The 15,254-nt window shown below is 38.7% G+C and overlaps 1 protein-coding gene and 1 long non-coding RNA gene across 19 annotated transcripts in view; both read left to right on the top strand.

Annotated features, from left to right (window-relative positions):
- The window catches only part of LOC18434142 (SAND family protein), a 51,236-nt gene that overhangs the window by 24,968 nt on the left and 11,014 nt on the right, over positions 1–15,254 (top strand). For all 18 annotated transcript variants that reach the window (XR_016061310.1, XR_016061308.1, XR_016061309.1 and 15 more), the window contains 2 exons: positions 13,250–13,341; positions 14,839–14,920. Coding sequence is in view for 4 of the 18 variants with exons in the window: in XM_020667168.2 (XP_020522827.1) it covers positions 13,250–13,341; positions 14,839–14,920 (174 nt within the window). In the remaining 14 variants the exon portion in view is untranslated. Of the gene's footprint in view, positions 1–13,249; positions 13,342–14,838; positions 14,921–15,254 lie in introns of those variants that run through there.
- LOC148780812 (uncharacterized) lies at positions 2,418–3,075 on the top strand. Its single transcript, XR_016061317.1, has 2 exons — positions 2,418–2,536; positions 2,620–3,075. It is a non-coding gene; the product is annotated as an uncharacterized LOC148780812 (long non-coding RNA).

Here is a 15,254-nt window from a genome sequence, read left to right as displayed (position 1 = left end):
AGCCATGTAAGATCCTCACCCCATTGTTTCAAAAAGCGGACTGCCTAGCTCTTGAACGGCTGTTGAGGCGATTCTGGGGGCCTGGGCGCATCGCTCAGGCTTAGATGCAAAAAAAAAGCTGTAAACTCTGGGTGCCCGCCTAGGCACCCAAGAAGCTGCCTAGGAGGCCACTCAGGAACTGCGCCCCGCCTAGAGGTGGAAAACAGTTCGGTAGGGGCATTTTTTATCCTTTTCTTTTTTATACTAAAGGGCCAAATTTCTTGTTTTTAGATTTATTTGTAACCTAAAATATATTAAAGACCATTTTAGAGAGAAAAACCCCAAATAACTAATTTTTGATGATTTCTTTCGGATTGAAGGGTTTCTTAAAGTTATGAGAAATTGATCAAAACATCATCCATTGATATTATATTTAATTTGTGATATTTTATAAATCTATTAGAGGGTTTTTTAGAAGATTTTGAGTCTTTAGAAGCATCTTTGAGGTGGAAGTTTGGAGATTGAGTAATCAAAGTAGGTGATTTTTTTTTTTTTGCTTGTATAAGTTGTATTATTTTGAGATATCTTCTTCAAGATCTAATAGGAGTGGTGATCCTGATTATAAATATGGCTACAACCCAGATCCTAATGATAAAAATTGCATAAGATGCAAGTTTTGTGAGGAGGATACAAAATGAGGCATAAACCGGTTCTAAAAACGTCTTGTTGATATCAGGGGAGATGTTGCCCAATGTAAAAAGACTAATGATCCTGTTAAAGAGGAAATAACCAATGTTTTGAGTAATAGTAAAAATGAAAAAAGATGAGAGATTTGCCTTCATAGCAGAGATTAGGTTTGGGGTTCAGGTCAGTTATGATGATGATAGTAGTGATGAGGATAGGGAGGGATGTCAAGGTGTAGAACAATCCATTATTAGGGGAAAGGGAAAGGGAATTGCAATTGCTTCTAGTTCTGGTTCTAGGAGTAAGAAGCCTCGGATTAGAGGCCCTAGGGATAGTTTTTTGCCCCGGCCAGACCCTGAGGTTGCAGTAGAGAAAACAAAGAAGCAAACCACCATTGAAAATAGAATGAAGAAGAAGAGAGAGATAGAGCTCCTTTTTATATTGCTGCATGGTTTTATGAGGCGAGCATTCCTTTCAATACCGCTCGCCTAAACAGCTTCTATGCCTTGGTAGAGGCAATTGGCCAACTTGGGCTTGTCCTGAGATGAAACCCCCAACACCATATGAGCTTTTAGAGCCTCTTTTGAAAAAAGTGGTGAGTGTCACGAAGGATACTGTAGAAGTTAAGAAGGATGCATGGGCTCAGTATGGAATTTCTATTATGACTAATGCTTGGAGTGATAGGAAGAGAAGAAGTTAAATGAATTTACTTGTGAATTGTCCTTTAGGGACTGTTTTTTGAGGTCTATTGATGCATCTGATTATAAGCCCATTACATATTCCAAGTTATAGAGAAGGGAATCAAGGAGGTTGGGGAGCATCTTGTTGTAAAGGTTGTCACAGACAATGCTGCTGTTAATGTTGTTGCAACTAATTTGTTGCAGCTAATTTGTTGCACATAGCTTATCCTAGAATCGTTTGGACACCATGAGCAGCACATTGTATCGACCTCATGCTTGAGGCTCTTGGCGGTTTAACTGAGATATCAGGTGCAGTGAAAAAGGCAAAGTCACTTACAAATTTAATTTATAGCCACCATCTCACCCTCAGCATGATATGTAGATTTACAAAGAAGAAAGAGATTGTGAGGCCTAAGGTCACGAGATTTACGACCTGGTACTTATGCCTAAATAGCATACATTCGAGGAGAGTGCAGTTGAGGCAGCTGTTTACCTCAGATTGACTGGAGAGCATGCAAGTGGTCCAAAGATCAGGTTGGGAAGAAGGTGAGAGATATTATCCTTTCCAAGGCTTTTGGGCGAGGGGTGAAGGATGCCCTTAAGGTATTTTTTTCTCTTATCAAAGTCCTTCGCATGGAGAAATGCAAAAGAGAGATAGCCCAAAATTTTGATGATGATGAGAACCGCTACAAGTCTGTTTGAGAGATATTGATGACAAGTGAGATAGGCAGCTACATCGGCCATTGCATGCAGCTGGTTATTATTTGAACCCAGCTTTTTTCTATGTTGACAAGGATATATACACAAATGACACAATTATGACTGGATTTGATAAGTGTGTAGATGTCCTAGTCCCTAATCCTGATGTCCCGGATATTATATGTGTTGATGAGCTGATAAATTACAAGTGCTCATTAAAGTGTTTTGGGAGTCCAATGGTAATGAGGCAAATGACCAAAATTGATCCAGGTAGTAATAATAGTATTTAGTTCATCAAGTTCAACTGTTCAAGTAATCAAGTTTCATTTTTATAATTTTATTATTTATTTATGATTTTATTTTATATCTTTGCAGCCAATTAGTGGAGCTCACATGGGTGTAGCTCTCCAAATTTACAAAAGTTGGCCATTCGGATCTTAAACGTAACCACTTCTTCATCCTGTTGTGAGCGCAATTGGAGTACTTTTGAAGGGGTAAGGCCGTAAGGGTAATTTATATAATTATATTAATAATACATGAACTATAGATTTTAATTAGTTTCATTTGATTTTGTTAGATTCATACAAAGAAAAGGAACGTGCTTGAATCAAAGAGGCTCAATGACCTAGTCTATGTCAAGTATAATCGATTCTTGAAGGACAGGTTTGCTAAGAGAGATAAGAGAGACCCCACAAGATCAAAAAATATAGACAATACTATGGAGTGCTTAGTTGATGATGATGAGGTCGAGGGGCATGAAGGATTGACATGGGACATGGTCATGGATATTTCAGGGACATCAGCCGACCCTCCTAGGGCCACTAGATCTTCTGCACAGAGGACAAGGGTGGAGGAAGAGGACGAAAAAGAGGCAGATTCAGAAGAGACATAGGAGGATGACCAATATGTCGATGAGGGTGACGACTCCGATAAATATGATGCAAATGCAGTTGACCCTACTTTTTCTGATGATGAATGATGAATGATGAATAATGATTAAACTTTGGACATTAATTGAAGATTCTTTTGAGTCTACGAGTATTACTTCCATTTTTATTTTCTTCCTCTTGGTTGTGTATTGTGGATAGTGGATTTGTAGTTCCACTGGTTTAGTATTTGGTAACTATGGTTTGGTAATTTGGTTGGTAAATTTTAAGTTTTAATTGGATGTGGACCGACTTATGGTTATGCGTGTGGAGTGTGTGCTAATGTGTAGTATACTTTGAATTCTGATATGTTCGAAATACCTAATTCTTATATTTTATACAATATATATACTGTTAGAGATTGTAGAATCCTTTTTAGATTCAACCTGGATCTCGAAGGCTGCTTAGGACCCACGTAGCACTTTTTGAAACACTGCCTCACCCTCAAACACACGCTCTGGTTGTGGATCCATGATCAATCAACTTCATGCAATTGAATAGGGTTGAGCTGCACGTGCTTTTAATACCTCTCCCTAAGGCGCTCATTATACCGCACATAAATCAAATCATTCAACTTCTTCTGCACCAACCTATTTCTTTTCTTGTTATGGAGCTATGGTAGAAAATTGAAATTAGATAAATTAGATTTTAGAAAATTAAAATCCAAGAAATAAGGATTAAGGAATAATGACTTACATGCTCAAATGCACTCCAATTGCATTTACATGAGCTACATGTAAGATTCAACACTTGAATAGCGAGACGCTGTAGATTTAGTGTCTCGTTTCCATATAATGCCCACCATACAGCGATATAATATTTTATAATTTAGATTATAGATAAAATTAAGGATAAATAATAGAACTATACATAAAGCCATAAACAAGGAAGTGTTTTGGGCCTTTACCTAGATCTGTAGTGTCCCTGTTTTGAGTAGCAATCTCTCTCCCTAAGTTTCTCAAGTCTAACTTGAACTTAATTAATTCTTGGCTCTGGATCTCATCTTGGATATCTTTGTCAGATACTAACCTCTCAAGCACATCTAAGAATCCACCATTTATTACACGATCTGACTCAATGTATGGGTGCTTGTAGTGAAGAGATGAATTTAGAAAGTAGCCGGCCGAATGGAGGTGCCTGTAAAGCTGGTTATCCCATCTCCTATCAATAATTTCAAGTATAACCTTGGATTTATTTTCATCATCCTTCAAAAAAAGTTTTATCTCTACTTTTGTCCTAGTCATTGCCTCATGTATGTTGCCCATGGCGGGATTCACATCACCATCAATCAGTCGAAGCACTTTCACTAAAGAGCCAGCCACCTCCAATGCAAGAATTATTTGATTCCAAAACGATGTATTCAAAATAATTTGTTCAGCCTTCTCCCATCCCGATGCTTTGACCATTTATAATTCCATTGCTCTGAAGCAAACATGGTCCTCAAGGCACTTTTTTGCTTGCCTAGGCTTCGAAGAGTGAGAAATGATGTGGCAAATCTAGTGATACCCGGTCTCACTAATTCTCTCTTCTTTGTAAAAGTCCTCATCATGCTTAGGACCATGGTGTGATTGTAAATAAATTCAACAACAAACATAACTTTTGAAATCACCCTACTAAATAAAGATGTACCTATTTCCTTAAGCATAAGATTAACACAATGAGCTGCGCAAGGAGTCCAAAACATATGCTTTCTCTTCTAAGTCAACAAATGCCTAGCTGCAGCATAATTGGCACCATTGTCAGTGACAATTTGTACCACATTTTCTCCCCAACAAACTCTACATTCTCATCCATCTAGCCACATAAGTATGTAGCATCATGTGACTTATCTGATGCATCAATAGACTTAACAAAAAAATCCTTGTTGGATAGTTAACCAAAAAATCAATGAATGCCCTCGACTTCCCATCGAACCAACCATCACACATAATAGTGGCCCCATATTTCTCCCACCCTTCTCTTTGAGAAATCAAAATTTTGTTAACATCAGATACAACATCCTTCAATAACTCCCTAACCTCATGTAGTGAAGGAGGAATAAGTCATGGGCCATACATGCAAAACTATCGAGGGTTATAGTATTAAAAGGAATGTTGGCTATGTAAAGCTACGTTGCAATGTACTTACTTACCGACTTCCTCTGTTCTTTCTTGTATCGATTGTTAATTGTGGTTAGTTTTATTTTTTTCCCTCTCCTGAACCACAATTTTGGGGTTAGGGGTGAAAAAAATATCCATTGACCCCTTAGAGAGAGCTGTTTTTTTTCCAACACTACCACCAATATTTACAACTCTCTCTCTTTAGATTGGAGCTGGAGTACCCCTTTACCTCATTGCAGCTTCTGATATATCATCATTAGCAACATCAAATAATTGCACCTCATCAAGTAATTATTATTTTTTTTCATTTTTTCCTTCTCTTTTTATTTTTTTAAGCTATTCATGTATTCTCGAGTCTCTCTTTTTATCTTTTCCGTATCTTATGGGCACGCTCTTACATTCCCAGAAATACCGGTTAAGTGTTCTTTTTATCGAAAAATACCCACCCAAATAAGTATTTCCACAAAACATACAAATCACACAAGTTTAATCTTTCGGATTTTTAAGTTTGGCATATTTTCAAGCCTGATCTTTATTACTAGAAGATTGGGAAGAAGACATTGCCCCAAAAAAAAGTATTATTGTAAACAGAAAAAACAATTACCGGTTACTTAAAGCAAGTATCGATTTCTTCACGACCCTTAAAACCCTCAATTTGTCGTCACAAGTTCACTTAAACTTCCACAAATCAACACCCAAAAGGTACAAATCAATAACCAAGTATCAACAAATGCATAAATCAAAGAACTTCAACAAAAAACATTTTCACCCAAATTTTTCTTTTGATTCAATTAATCACAAAAAAGCCACGAATGTGGCTGAAAATTGTTGTTTGGGAGGGTTTAATACCCCCCTAACTCCTTTTCCCCAAATTTTGAAGGTCAAAAAGACCATTTTACCCATTCCCAAGGGGTATTATTTTGAAAAACTTTTACGGAAAATTATGCGGCATGATGCGGTCTGATGTGCTATGCGGCTTTGAAGCGGCGCATATGCGGTCACATCTCTCCAAACCGCATATGTGGTGCCAAGCACATAGCGCATGATGCGTCCGCATTTTAAAACACCGGTTCGAACTCCATCAACCAAATCTCTATTGACTCACATACCTTTTTTAAATCAATTGATATTGAATTTGCTACTATCCTTTCAAAATCTCTTCATTGCTTATTATGGTCACCCACAGATGGCTGATCTCTCCTTCTTGACCTCAATCCTAACTCGTGCTTGGGCTCTCATCTGACCCTTCCAATTTGAGGAAATTAGGGCTGCGATGACTTCAACTTGGTAAAGATAAAGCCTCTGGCCCTGACGTCTTCGTCCATGAATTTTACCACAAGCATCCTCAACAGAGACATGACAATATCTTCATAGCCCTTATCCCCAAGGTAGAGGGAGCCGATAACCACAAAGGACTTCAGGCCTATTATCCTTCTAAACTCTTCCTACAAAACTCTCTTCCAAATCTTAACCTCCAGACTTAGGACTATGCTAGAGCAAATCATCTCCGGAGCCAAAGGGTCTTTGTCCACAACAACCAAATTCTCCATAGTTCAGTTGTAGCCCGACGAAGCCATCATAATTGCTCCAAAAAACCTGGTCTCATTCTCAAGCTTGAATGGTGAAAGGCTTACGACCATGGTGATTGGTCTATCCCAATCCTTGTCCTCTCCAAGATGGGTTTTCACCAAAAGTGGATACAGTGGATCCATGCTTTCATGTATACCACCTCTTTCTTTGTCCTTGTCAATGACACTCTGAAGGGGTACTTTTCCCTAGGACAGGCCTTTGATAGGGGGACCCATTGTCTCTTTTCCTTTTTGCTATTGTCACTGAGATCTTTGTCAGATCCATCTCTAGCCTTTACTATAGTGGCACGTTGGAGAGGTTCAAGACCTTCTCCAGGTCTGGGGAAGACGTATGTCATCTACAATACACAGATGACACTGTTGTCTTCTTTGACGCTTCCTTTGCTCAAATTGACAAACTGTGGTTATTCCTTTGATGCTTCAAACTGGCCTATGGTATGAAAGTCAATATGTCCAAATCCAAACTTACTGGCATCCATGTCCCGAAAGCTCATCTCCAAATCTTAGCGAATAGGCTAGGATGTTCCTCTAACACTCTTCCAACAAAGTACCTAAGGCCTTCTGCTTTTTACTGGGAATCCTAGGAAGGCTCTTCGGGTTCCCATTGTGGGGAAATTCCAAAAAAATTTGGCTTCTTGGAAAGGTGGTTTTCTTTCTCTTGGTGGTAGAATTGCCCTTGTCAAGTCTGTTTTATCATGTATCCCAATCTACACCATGTCTCTTTTCGATATGCCTGCTTTTGCTGTCAATATCCTCAACAGTTTGACTCGAGTCTTCCTATGGTCTTCTGACTTCTCTAAGAGAAAGATTCCCCTCATCTCTTGGAACAAGGTCGGCCAACCCTGAAGAACTGGAGGTCTAGGTATTCGTGACCTTAGACTAACAAACAAAGCTCTTTTCATAAAATGGTGGTGGTGCTTTACCACCAACCACAACTCAACTCCCTTTGTCGTCGTGTCCTCTGCTACAAATATGGCTATGATAATGTCAATTGGTTTCTAGCAGATGATCTTAGAATAGCTACCTCTTCTACCTTTTTCAAATGTCTCTACTCTTGCGAAGAAATATTTATGCCATTGATTTGCTACAAAACCACAAGAAACAAAGTCATGTTCTGGAAACAGCTATGGAATTGGGAATTCCACGCTAAAAGAACTTTGCCTTAACCTCTACTCCCTACCTAGTGACCAGGATGAAACCTTTGCTACTTACTTCAAAATAAACAACGGCCAGCAAATTTGGGCACCCATCTTAGAAGAGCATTGCTGGACCTTGAAATTAATCACTTGCTCAACGTCCTCAACCACCTCTCCACACTCTTCATCAAGGGAGAAAGGCCTGACAAATGAATTTGGTCCAAAGAACACTCTGGGACTTTCTTAGTGGTCTCTTTTTACATGGCCATTCACCCTCACCAACCTTCTACTGCCACGATTCACTATAAAGCCTGGACCATTGAACCCACCCTCCCGGCCCCCCAAAACCAACAAAAAGCCACAACCCAAGAATTCAAGCCTTTTCTCTTGCTTTTCTATTTCTCAAAGAAAATTTACCCTAGATCAACTCCAAATAATAGGTTTCAGCTTTGCCAATTGATGTCATGTGTGCGAGGAAGTGGAGTCTCACTCCCACCTTTTCATCCACTGCCACGTTGCTCAACAGGTTCAGAGCAAACATTTGTGGGACTTCAACTGTTGGTGGGTCACTCCCCCGACCATTGAACTTTTATTATCTGTCTACTTCTCCCCACCTTTTCCTCAACAGGATTTTTTCTTTGGAAAGCATCCATCCAAGCCACTTTATGGTCAATTTGGAAGGATCGAAACTCTCATGTCTCGTGTCTTCCGAGAAGCTAGAAGTACTGCAACAACAATAGCAGAAAAGGCGAGATCACTCACCATCTTCTGAGCTCCTAGTTGCAGATCACTCGGAGGCTTCACAACATCCGACTTCGAAAATATTTGGTTAGAAACCTCAAGCTTCCTCGCTCGAATATATGGACCTGCCACCCCATGGCACCATCAAAGTTGACATAGATGGGTGCTCTTTGGCCGTGTCGTTGTGGAGCTGGAGGCATTTTCTGAGATTCCAATGGTAATACTATTCTCACATTCTCCATCCACATTGGGTACGTAGATTCCAATTGGGCAGAGGCCGCCACTTATACTCGAGGTGCTCAAAAGATATGATCTTAATTGGGGAAACCGCTTAATTAGACTCTCCGAATGTCATCGTATGGGCATCAAGATTTGCTGAACCTTGTTGGAGACTCACCGACATTTTCGACCATGCCCATTCTCTTTGCAGGTCACTTGAAGTCGACTTTCTACATACTTGGAGGGAAAGGAACCGGAATGCTGAACTGCTAACAAAACAGGGGGCACAGTCTACTCCAACCTAGACCCAGCAATGAAAAACTCTCTCCCCTCCTCTCCCCTCTTCCTTTCACCTCTTTCTCTTCTCATCTTTTCTGTCTCTTTTAACTTTTCTCCCTCGCTTGTGCTCCTTTCTCTTCTCCCTTATCTCTTTTCTCTTCTACCTTCTACCTTCTCTCTTTTCTCTTCTCTCTCTCTCTCTCTCTCTCCTCCTCCTTCTCCTCCTCCTCTTCTCTCTTCCTTTCTCTTTTTTCTCTCTACTGCAACACAGACACAACAATGAAAAACTTTGTCTCTCCACTTCCTCTTCACCCATTCTCTTCTCGTCCGTTTACTTTCTTCTAAGTTTAAGCTCTCTCAACTCTCCCAGCTTTGGCGCTCATCTATATCCTCTCTGTCCCTCAACTTTCACTCTCTCCTCTCTCTTTATTGAAACTATGATTTCTATCTACACTCCCTTGCGTTATGTGATCATCTTTTTGTGTGAGCACTTGACCTGTGGGATGCCAACACTCACATCTCGTGAGAATTTTGCAAATTTTATATTAATATGGTTATGTATTATCACTTCATTAAAAAAAGGCAGTTAGACTTATCATATTCTGGATATGTTGTATTATTTTATATACCTACATTTACGTCATAGCATTTTATATTATAAGAATCGTAGATGTGTCTGGTATCAGTATCGGTTAATGCATTATAATGATACCAATTGTTGAGTATATGCTGAAATATCTTCAAATTAAAGAGCATGGGCACAATTTATCGGATGGATGCACTGCCAGGGGATTTGTTGCTACAACGTGCTAGCAATGTACTTCATGGTGGATCATGTTTGAACATTCGTTTGAGGAACCAGCAGTACACAGTAGGTTTCCAAGCTTTGAATATTCTTTTTCGTTTTGTTATTTTGGCATAGTGGAGGACCACTTATTCATTTATGTCTGATTTAGGAATTTGAACACCAAATGTTAACTTCAAGTTTACTGAACTGTTAGATATTTGGCCTCTTGAGTTACATAACCTGTAAGTGAGACATTAAACCCTTGAGCTAGATACCTAGCCCTGCTATAAATTTAGCTCCCAATAGCTAAATTCCTAATCGATGTACCATGTGCAACGACGACGTAAAAACAAACATCACATGTCTTCATCCACTGTGATGTTGCTTGAAACCTTTGGGGCGATCTCTTTCAACTCTTCAATTGGTCGTGGGTGACTCCAACATTGATATCCCATCTCCTATGTTCCCTTCACTTCCCAACATGGTCGAAGTTGGAAATTCTATTGTTGCAGGGCATTTGTGGCTGCCATGTTGTGGGTCGTTTGGGCAGAGAGGAAACAAGAGGATCTTTCAGGGGGAGCAGCAAACTGCCCTCATAGATAGAGTCAAAATCCTGATTATCTTTTGGGCCAAAAACAACAAATACTTCAAGCACCTCTCCTACTCGGACTTCCACCAAGACTGGCAGGCGTTACTGCACTTATGGCCCAGTTGCATCCCTCGTGCTTGTCGTTGGAGACCAGCGGAACCTGGTCTAACTGAGCTCAACTTTGATTGGTGCTCTCTAGGTAATCCTGGCCAGGCAGGTATAGGGGGGACTTATTCAGAGACAAGGACGGGCCGTACCCATCTTTCCTACTTGCGCTTCATCGGACATGCCGACTCCAACATTGCTAAGGCTTTGTCCCTCCTCGAGTGCCCTTCAACCCCTCTTGGAGCTCAATCTTGGTTATCGAGGGGGATTCCAAAAATGTCTCGACTTGAGGTTCAGGGTCCTCACCTTGCCCTTGGAGGTTTGACCACTTCTTTGATGAAAATTTCCAAATTTGGAGGGTTATTCATTTCTTTTGGATGCATACTTGGAGGGAAGCCAACACAGTAGCCGACACCCTTGCTAAAGAGGGAGCTACACAGATGGTAGTTTTGCAGCATGAAATTGCTCTCGGTTCGTGGGTTAAGGTGGGGAAAGAGATTGGGGGGAGGGCAAAAAAAAAAAAAATTTGGATTTTGGAAAATGCTATTGCTATGATTTTTTACCCTTTAGGGTCAGCAGTTTTCTATGTCTTACATTTACCAATTTAAAATTGTGAAATTTGATTCAATTGCAAAGTTCAATCCAATGAAGTGATTGTACATACAAATGCAAATGTGTGTATATGTGTGTTTCAGCTGCATACATATTCTTGTATGTGCGTTTGGACTGCACATATATGAATGTAACTGTGTGTTTGTGGGGTGATCAGCTTCCCCTCTCCGCTTTTCTCTACGACGAATGTAGAGATAAACTTTCTATCCCTTGGTTGAAGTGCTACAATATAGGCCCAAGATCGAGAACACCTAGTTAGAGGGTTTTTTTGACACCAAAACTGGCAAATCATTTTTTATTCATATCTAAGATCAATAGACCAAAAAGGAAATTGATTTGGAGCAAAAATAATGCTCCGTCCTAATTCCCACTTCGAGGATGGTTGTGGAGTGCCAAGTTGTTGGATGATGAGATCTAGGGTTTTAAGGGCTTAAATCAGTTTTTCATTTTTTTTTTTATTTAATTTTTTAAGTTGATCACAAGGTGAACGAAGAATGGCTTGAAAAACAACACTTCATAAAAATTTCTTAAACTAGGTATGCCTGTGCTTTGAAGTGCTACGATATTGGCCTTGCTAGAGATATTGGCTTTGGGATGGGTTAATGATCCTGTGGGACTTAACCCTAGACAATTTATATGAAGTTTTGATTTCCAGTGTTGGTTCCTATCTTAGATGGTGAAGATGATTGTTTTCTTCACTTGAGAAATAATGACTGAATTTGTGCTTGAATCGTCTCCATTTCTGTGGTTTGAAAGCTGACTTCATCTATGCATGAAGGGAGAAGGAACGAACAAATGATAAATAATCATCTCTTCCACATGATATAGCATATAATCATTGATAAAAACAAATGCATATTGCTTACAAAGTTCTAACACTTGACAAGAGTAGGTAAGGAACTCGATGTATGTTTATTGTCCAATATTAAACAAGGTTATGTTCCAGAAAGTAATTGGAGCTTTATTTATCTGGAGGTAGTTTCATCAGTGCTTGTCTCGTACTCTTTGTTTTCCCTTTTTTGGGTTGGTTAGTGTTGGGATCTGAATCTGGGACATAGTGTTCTAAAATTCTAGTACTCAACACTGTGTAACCAATCATGTTAGTGCATGAATTCCCTCTTTCACTTTTTGTATTGTCAATATATTTAACGTTGTCACTCGTGGTGGAAAGGTTTTTGGATGGCTATGTTCATGATGTTTCTTGTTCATGTTTGTTGGAAAGGTTTTTGGATGGCTATGTTCATGATGTTTTTTGTTTATGTCTGTTGATAACCTAAATATTGAATTATTCTATGGCTCTGCATGATACATGGTGTGCATGGATAACTAATAGGTTAAACTTTGGGATAACGTTGATATCATTATACAGTTTTGCTTCAACATTCATGTGCTCCATAAGCTCAAACCACTTGAAGATAGATTTCCTCCCTCTCTATTTTCCCTCCAAAATAATAAATAGTCGCATTAGTTCCTTCTTGTTTTGGCTTCCATTTTTCGATTATTCACATTATCTTGTCCTTGATCATATCCCAATTTTGTACTTCATATGCAAATCTGATGCAGCCTGAAATACTGCTCTCAAGTATCTAGATAAGAGAGACAAGCTTAAAGTTTACAAGAGGAATCGCAGAAGGGCAAAATAGTCATCGAATATGTCCTTTTATATCTTTTATTTATTTCTTGAGTCGTTTTATTTTCTTAGGTGTATAAGTAGTAATTTCTTAGTCTTATATGCCTTTTTATTACGTAAAGTCTTTATAATAAATGACCATGATTAGATTAGATGGATGGCCAATATTAAGTCTTGTTTAGGGTTTTCTTATGTATGAGATATAATCAAGCATAATGAAGGATCATGGTATGGACTTCTATTCAAAACCCTCGAGCAGCAAGTGCTCATTATTTTATCTCTGGTTTTTTAATCTTTCTCTAATTTGGGATATTCCCTTTCTTCTTCTTTGCTAAACCCTTGCCCAAGCTACTAGTTCTGCTCCAAAATCTACGTTATGCTAAGCACTATCTCGTTATATTTCTATTTCTTGGTGGAATAAATTATTTTTTCTTTTCTTGCCTTACTTTATATCCCTTTGGTGTGCAATTGAACGTGTAAATTTGTTCCTTACAGGTTATCAGCCTTGTTGGTGCACAAAAGGCATCCCTACATCCAGATGATATGCTTTTACTTTCCAATTTTGTCTTGTCTTCTGAATCTTTCAGGTATCATTGAAGAAAAAGGAAATATCGCTACATTTGTTCTACTTTCACATTGTTCTGAATCACGTTCACATAGTTGCACATGTATGACAAGTATATTAGAATAGGCAGTTCAATTGATAAACTTATTGCATAATAGCGAAGACATTGGACCAATATATATAATTCTTTTTTAGTCCTTGGACTGTTTTTTATTTGGGATTTTTGTGCCCTAAAGACGTTTCCTCTCCATCTAAATATCACAGCATGATATACATGCAATGCCCATGGGCATACCTCATTCTTGAGCATGGCAATTATAGACTAATGGGACCATGAAATTTCCATGTGTTAAGAAGGCCTACATGCCCAGGATAAGAACATTAAGATCTCATTGATGTTATAAAATTGAGTCAGTGAAACAGATAACTTTTGAGCAATTTGCGTATATATTTTTCTTCTAGGAGTAATGTCCCACATGTGTTACATTAGAACAACCATTATGTCCATGGATATAAAAGGTGCACATGCACTAGATGTACCTTGAAAAAAGAGCAACAATGCTCTCACAGAATGCGACCATGAGGGAAATATGGGAGATATAGTAGAATACACGTGGGATGAATGTTGCTAGTTGTGTAAATTTGGATTTTGGCTTGTGTTCCTCTGAGAGGAAAATTTGGGCATACATTTTGCCAAACAAAGGGACAAATAAGAATGGTTTGGGATATTGGGAGTATGCCGGCATGAGCCTCTGCAGAATCATTGTAATTATGTAATACTTCATCAATTTTACTAAAACAAAAAATTGAAAGATGTGATAAATCTAGTTATGTTGTATTCAGTCGTTGTTTCTTCTGTTCCATTGAAGTTATCATCGAGTTTTAGAACCATATGATGTTCTCCTACCTTTGTGGCGATTCAGCTATCCCATGTACCTGGAGCTGGATGTTGGGTAGATCTCGCTCTCATATAGGGGGTATACGATCCCAACCTTCAGGGATTGCTTGATATATATCACACTCATGTTAGTTGATCTTTTATAAGGGAGCAAGTCTTACATGCCTATTAATTAATAAAAGATGAAGTAATTATATCGCAAAATGATGTTCTATACATTTTTCAAAGAGAAAAGAGATGATTTTACCAGATGGGTCTGGGACCTTTAGAATTTATCTTGCTATCCCAAAAAGTTGGGATCCAGCTCTTCACATGTAGGGATCGAGATCCCTAAAATTCAGGGTTTACAAACAATGACATTGACCATTGGGAGCTTTTAGCCTATCACGATTCCACTGCCTTGATCCCGGTTCCGGTCTCAACAACTATGTGATGTTTTTCGTTTTACTTGCATGAGGTTTTCTGAGTTTACTAGTTTTTTTTTTTTTTTCCCTCAAATGATTGTTCGTATTATCTCACTGTCACTTTTATTTTGCTGATGTTTGCATGATTTATTGGATTCTAAGGCATTGTACTCGTTGCTATACTTCTTACATATTGAAATCCTACGTACTTTTGCAGGACCTCTGAGTCATTTTCACCAATTTGCCTACCCAGATATAACCCAATGGCATTCTTATATGCTTATGTTCATTATCTCGATGTAAGTAAAATTTATGTGTATGTGAATTTCGTTCAATCCAATTCTATTCTTATATGCTTATGTTCATTATTGCTTCATAAAAAAAAGAAAAGAATAAAACAAAAAAAAAGAAAAGACAAGAGAAGGTAAAGTAGGCCAGTCTAATTTGTTTTCTTGGGACAAACTTCAGGGTCAAACCCTTAGCGTCTGTCCTAGGCTAAAACGTAAAGACATGTGAATGACCTTTATTTTGGTGTAGGTAATTGTGTTTAAGTGAATTTTTTTTTTTTTTTTTTGAGTGTTAAGTGAAGTTTTTGTAGTTTGCAAACCATTGTTACTCATTTGAGGGCTGCTT

The sequence above is a fragment of the Amborella trichopoda genome, chromosome 8 (genome assembly GCF_054954075.1).
Source record: "Amborella trichopoda isolate Santa Cruz 75 chromosome 8, AtrichopodaSantaCruz75HAP2 v2.0, whole genome shotgun sequence".
NCBI classification, from domain to species: Eukaryota; Viridiplantae; Streptophyta; class Magnoliopsida; order Amborellales; family Amborellaceae; genus Amborella; species Amborella trichopoda.
Note: the sequence above shows the minus strand (reverse complement) of the source record. Positions and strands in the feature narration are given on the sequence as shown.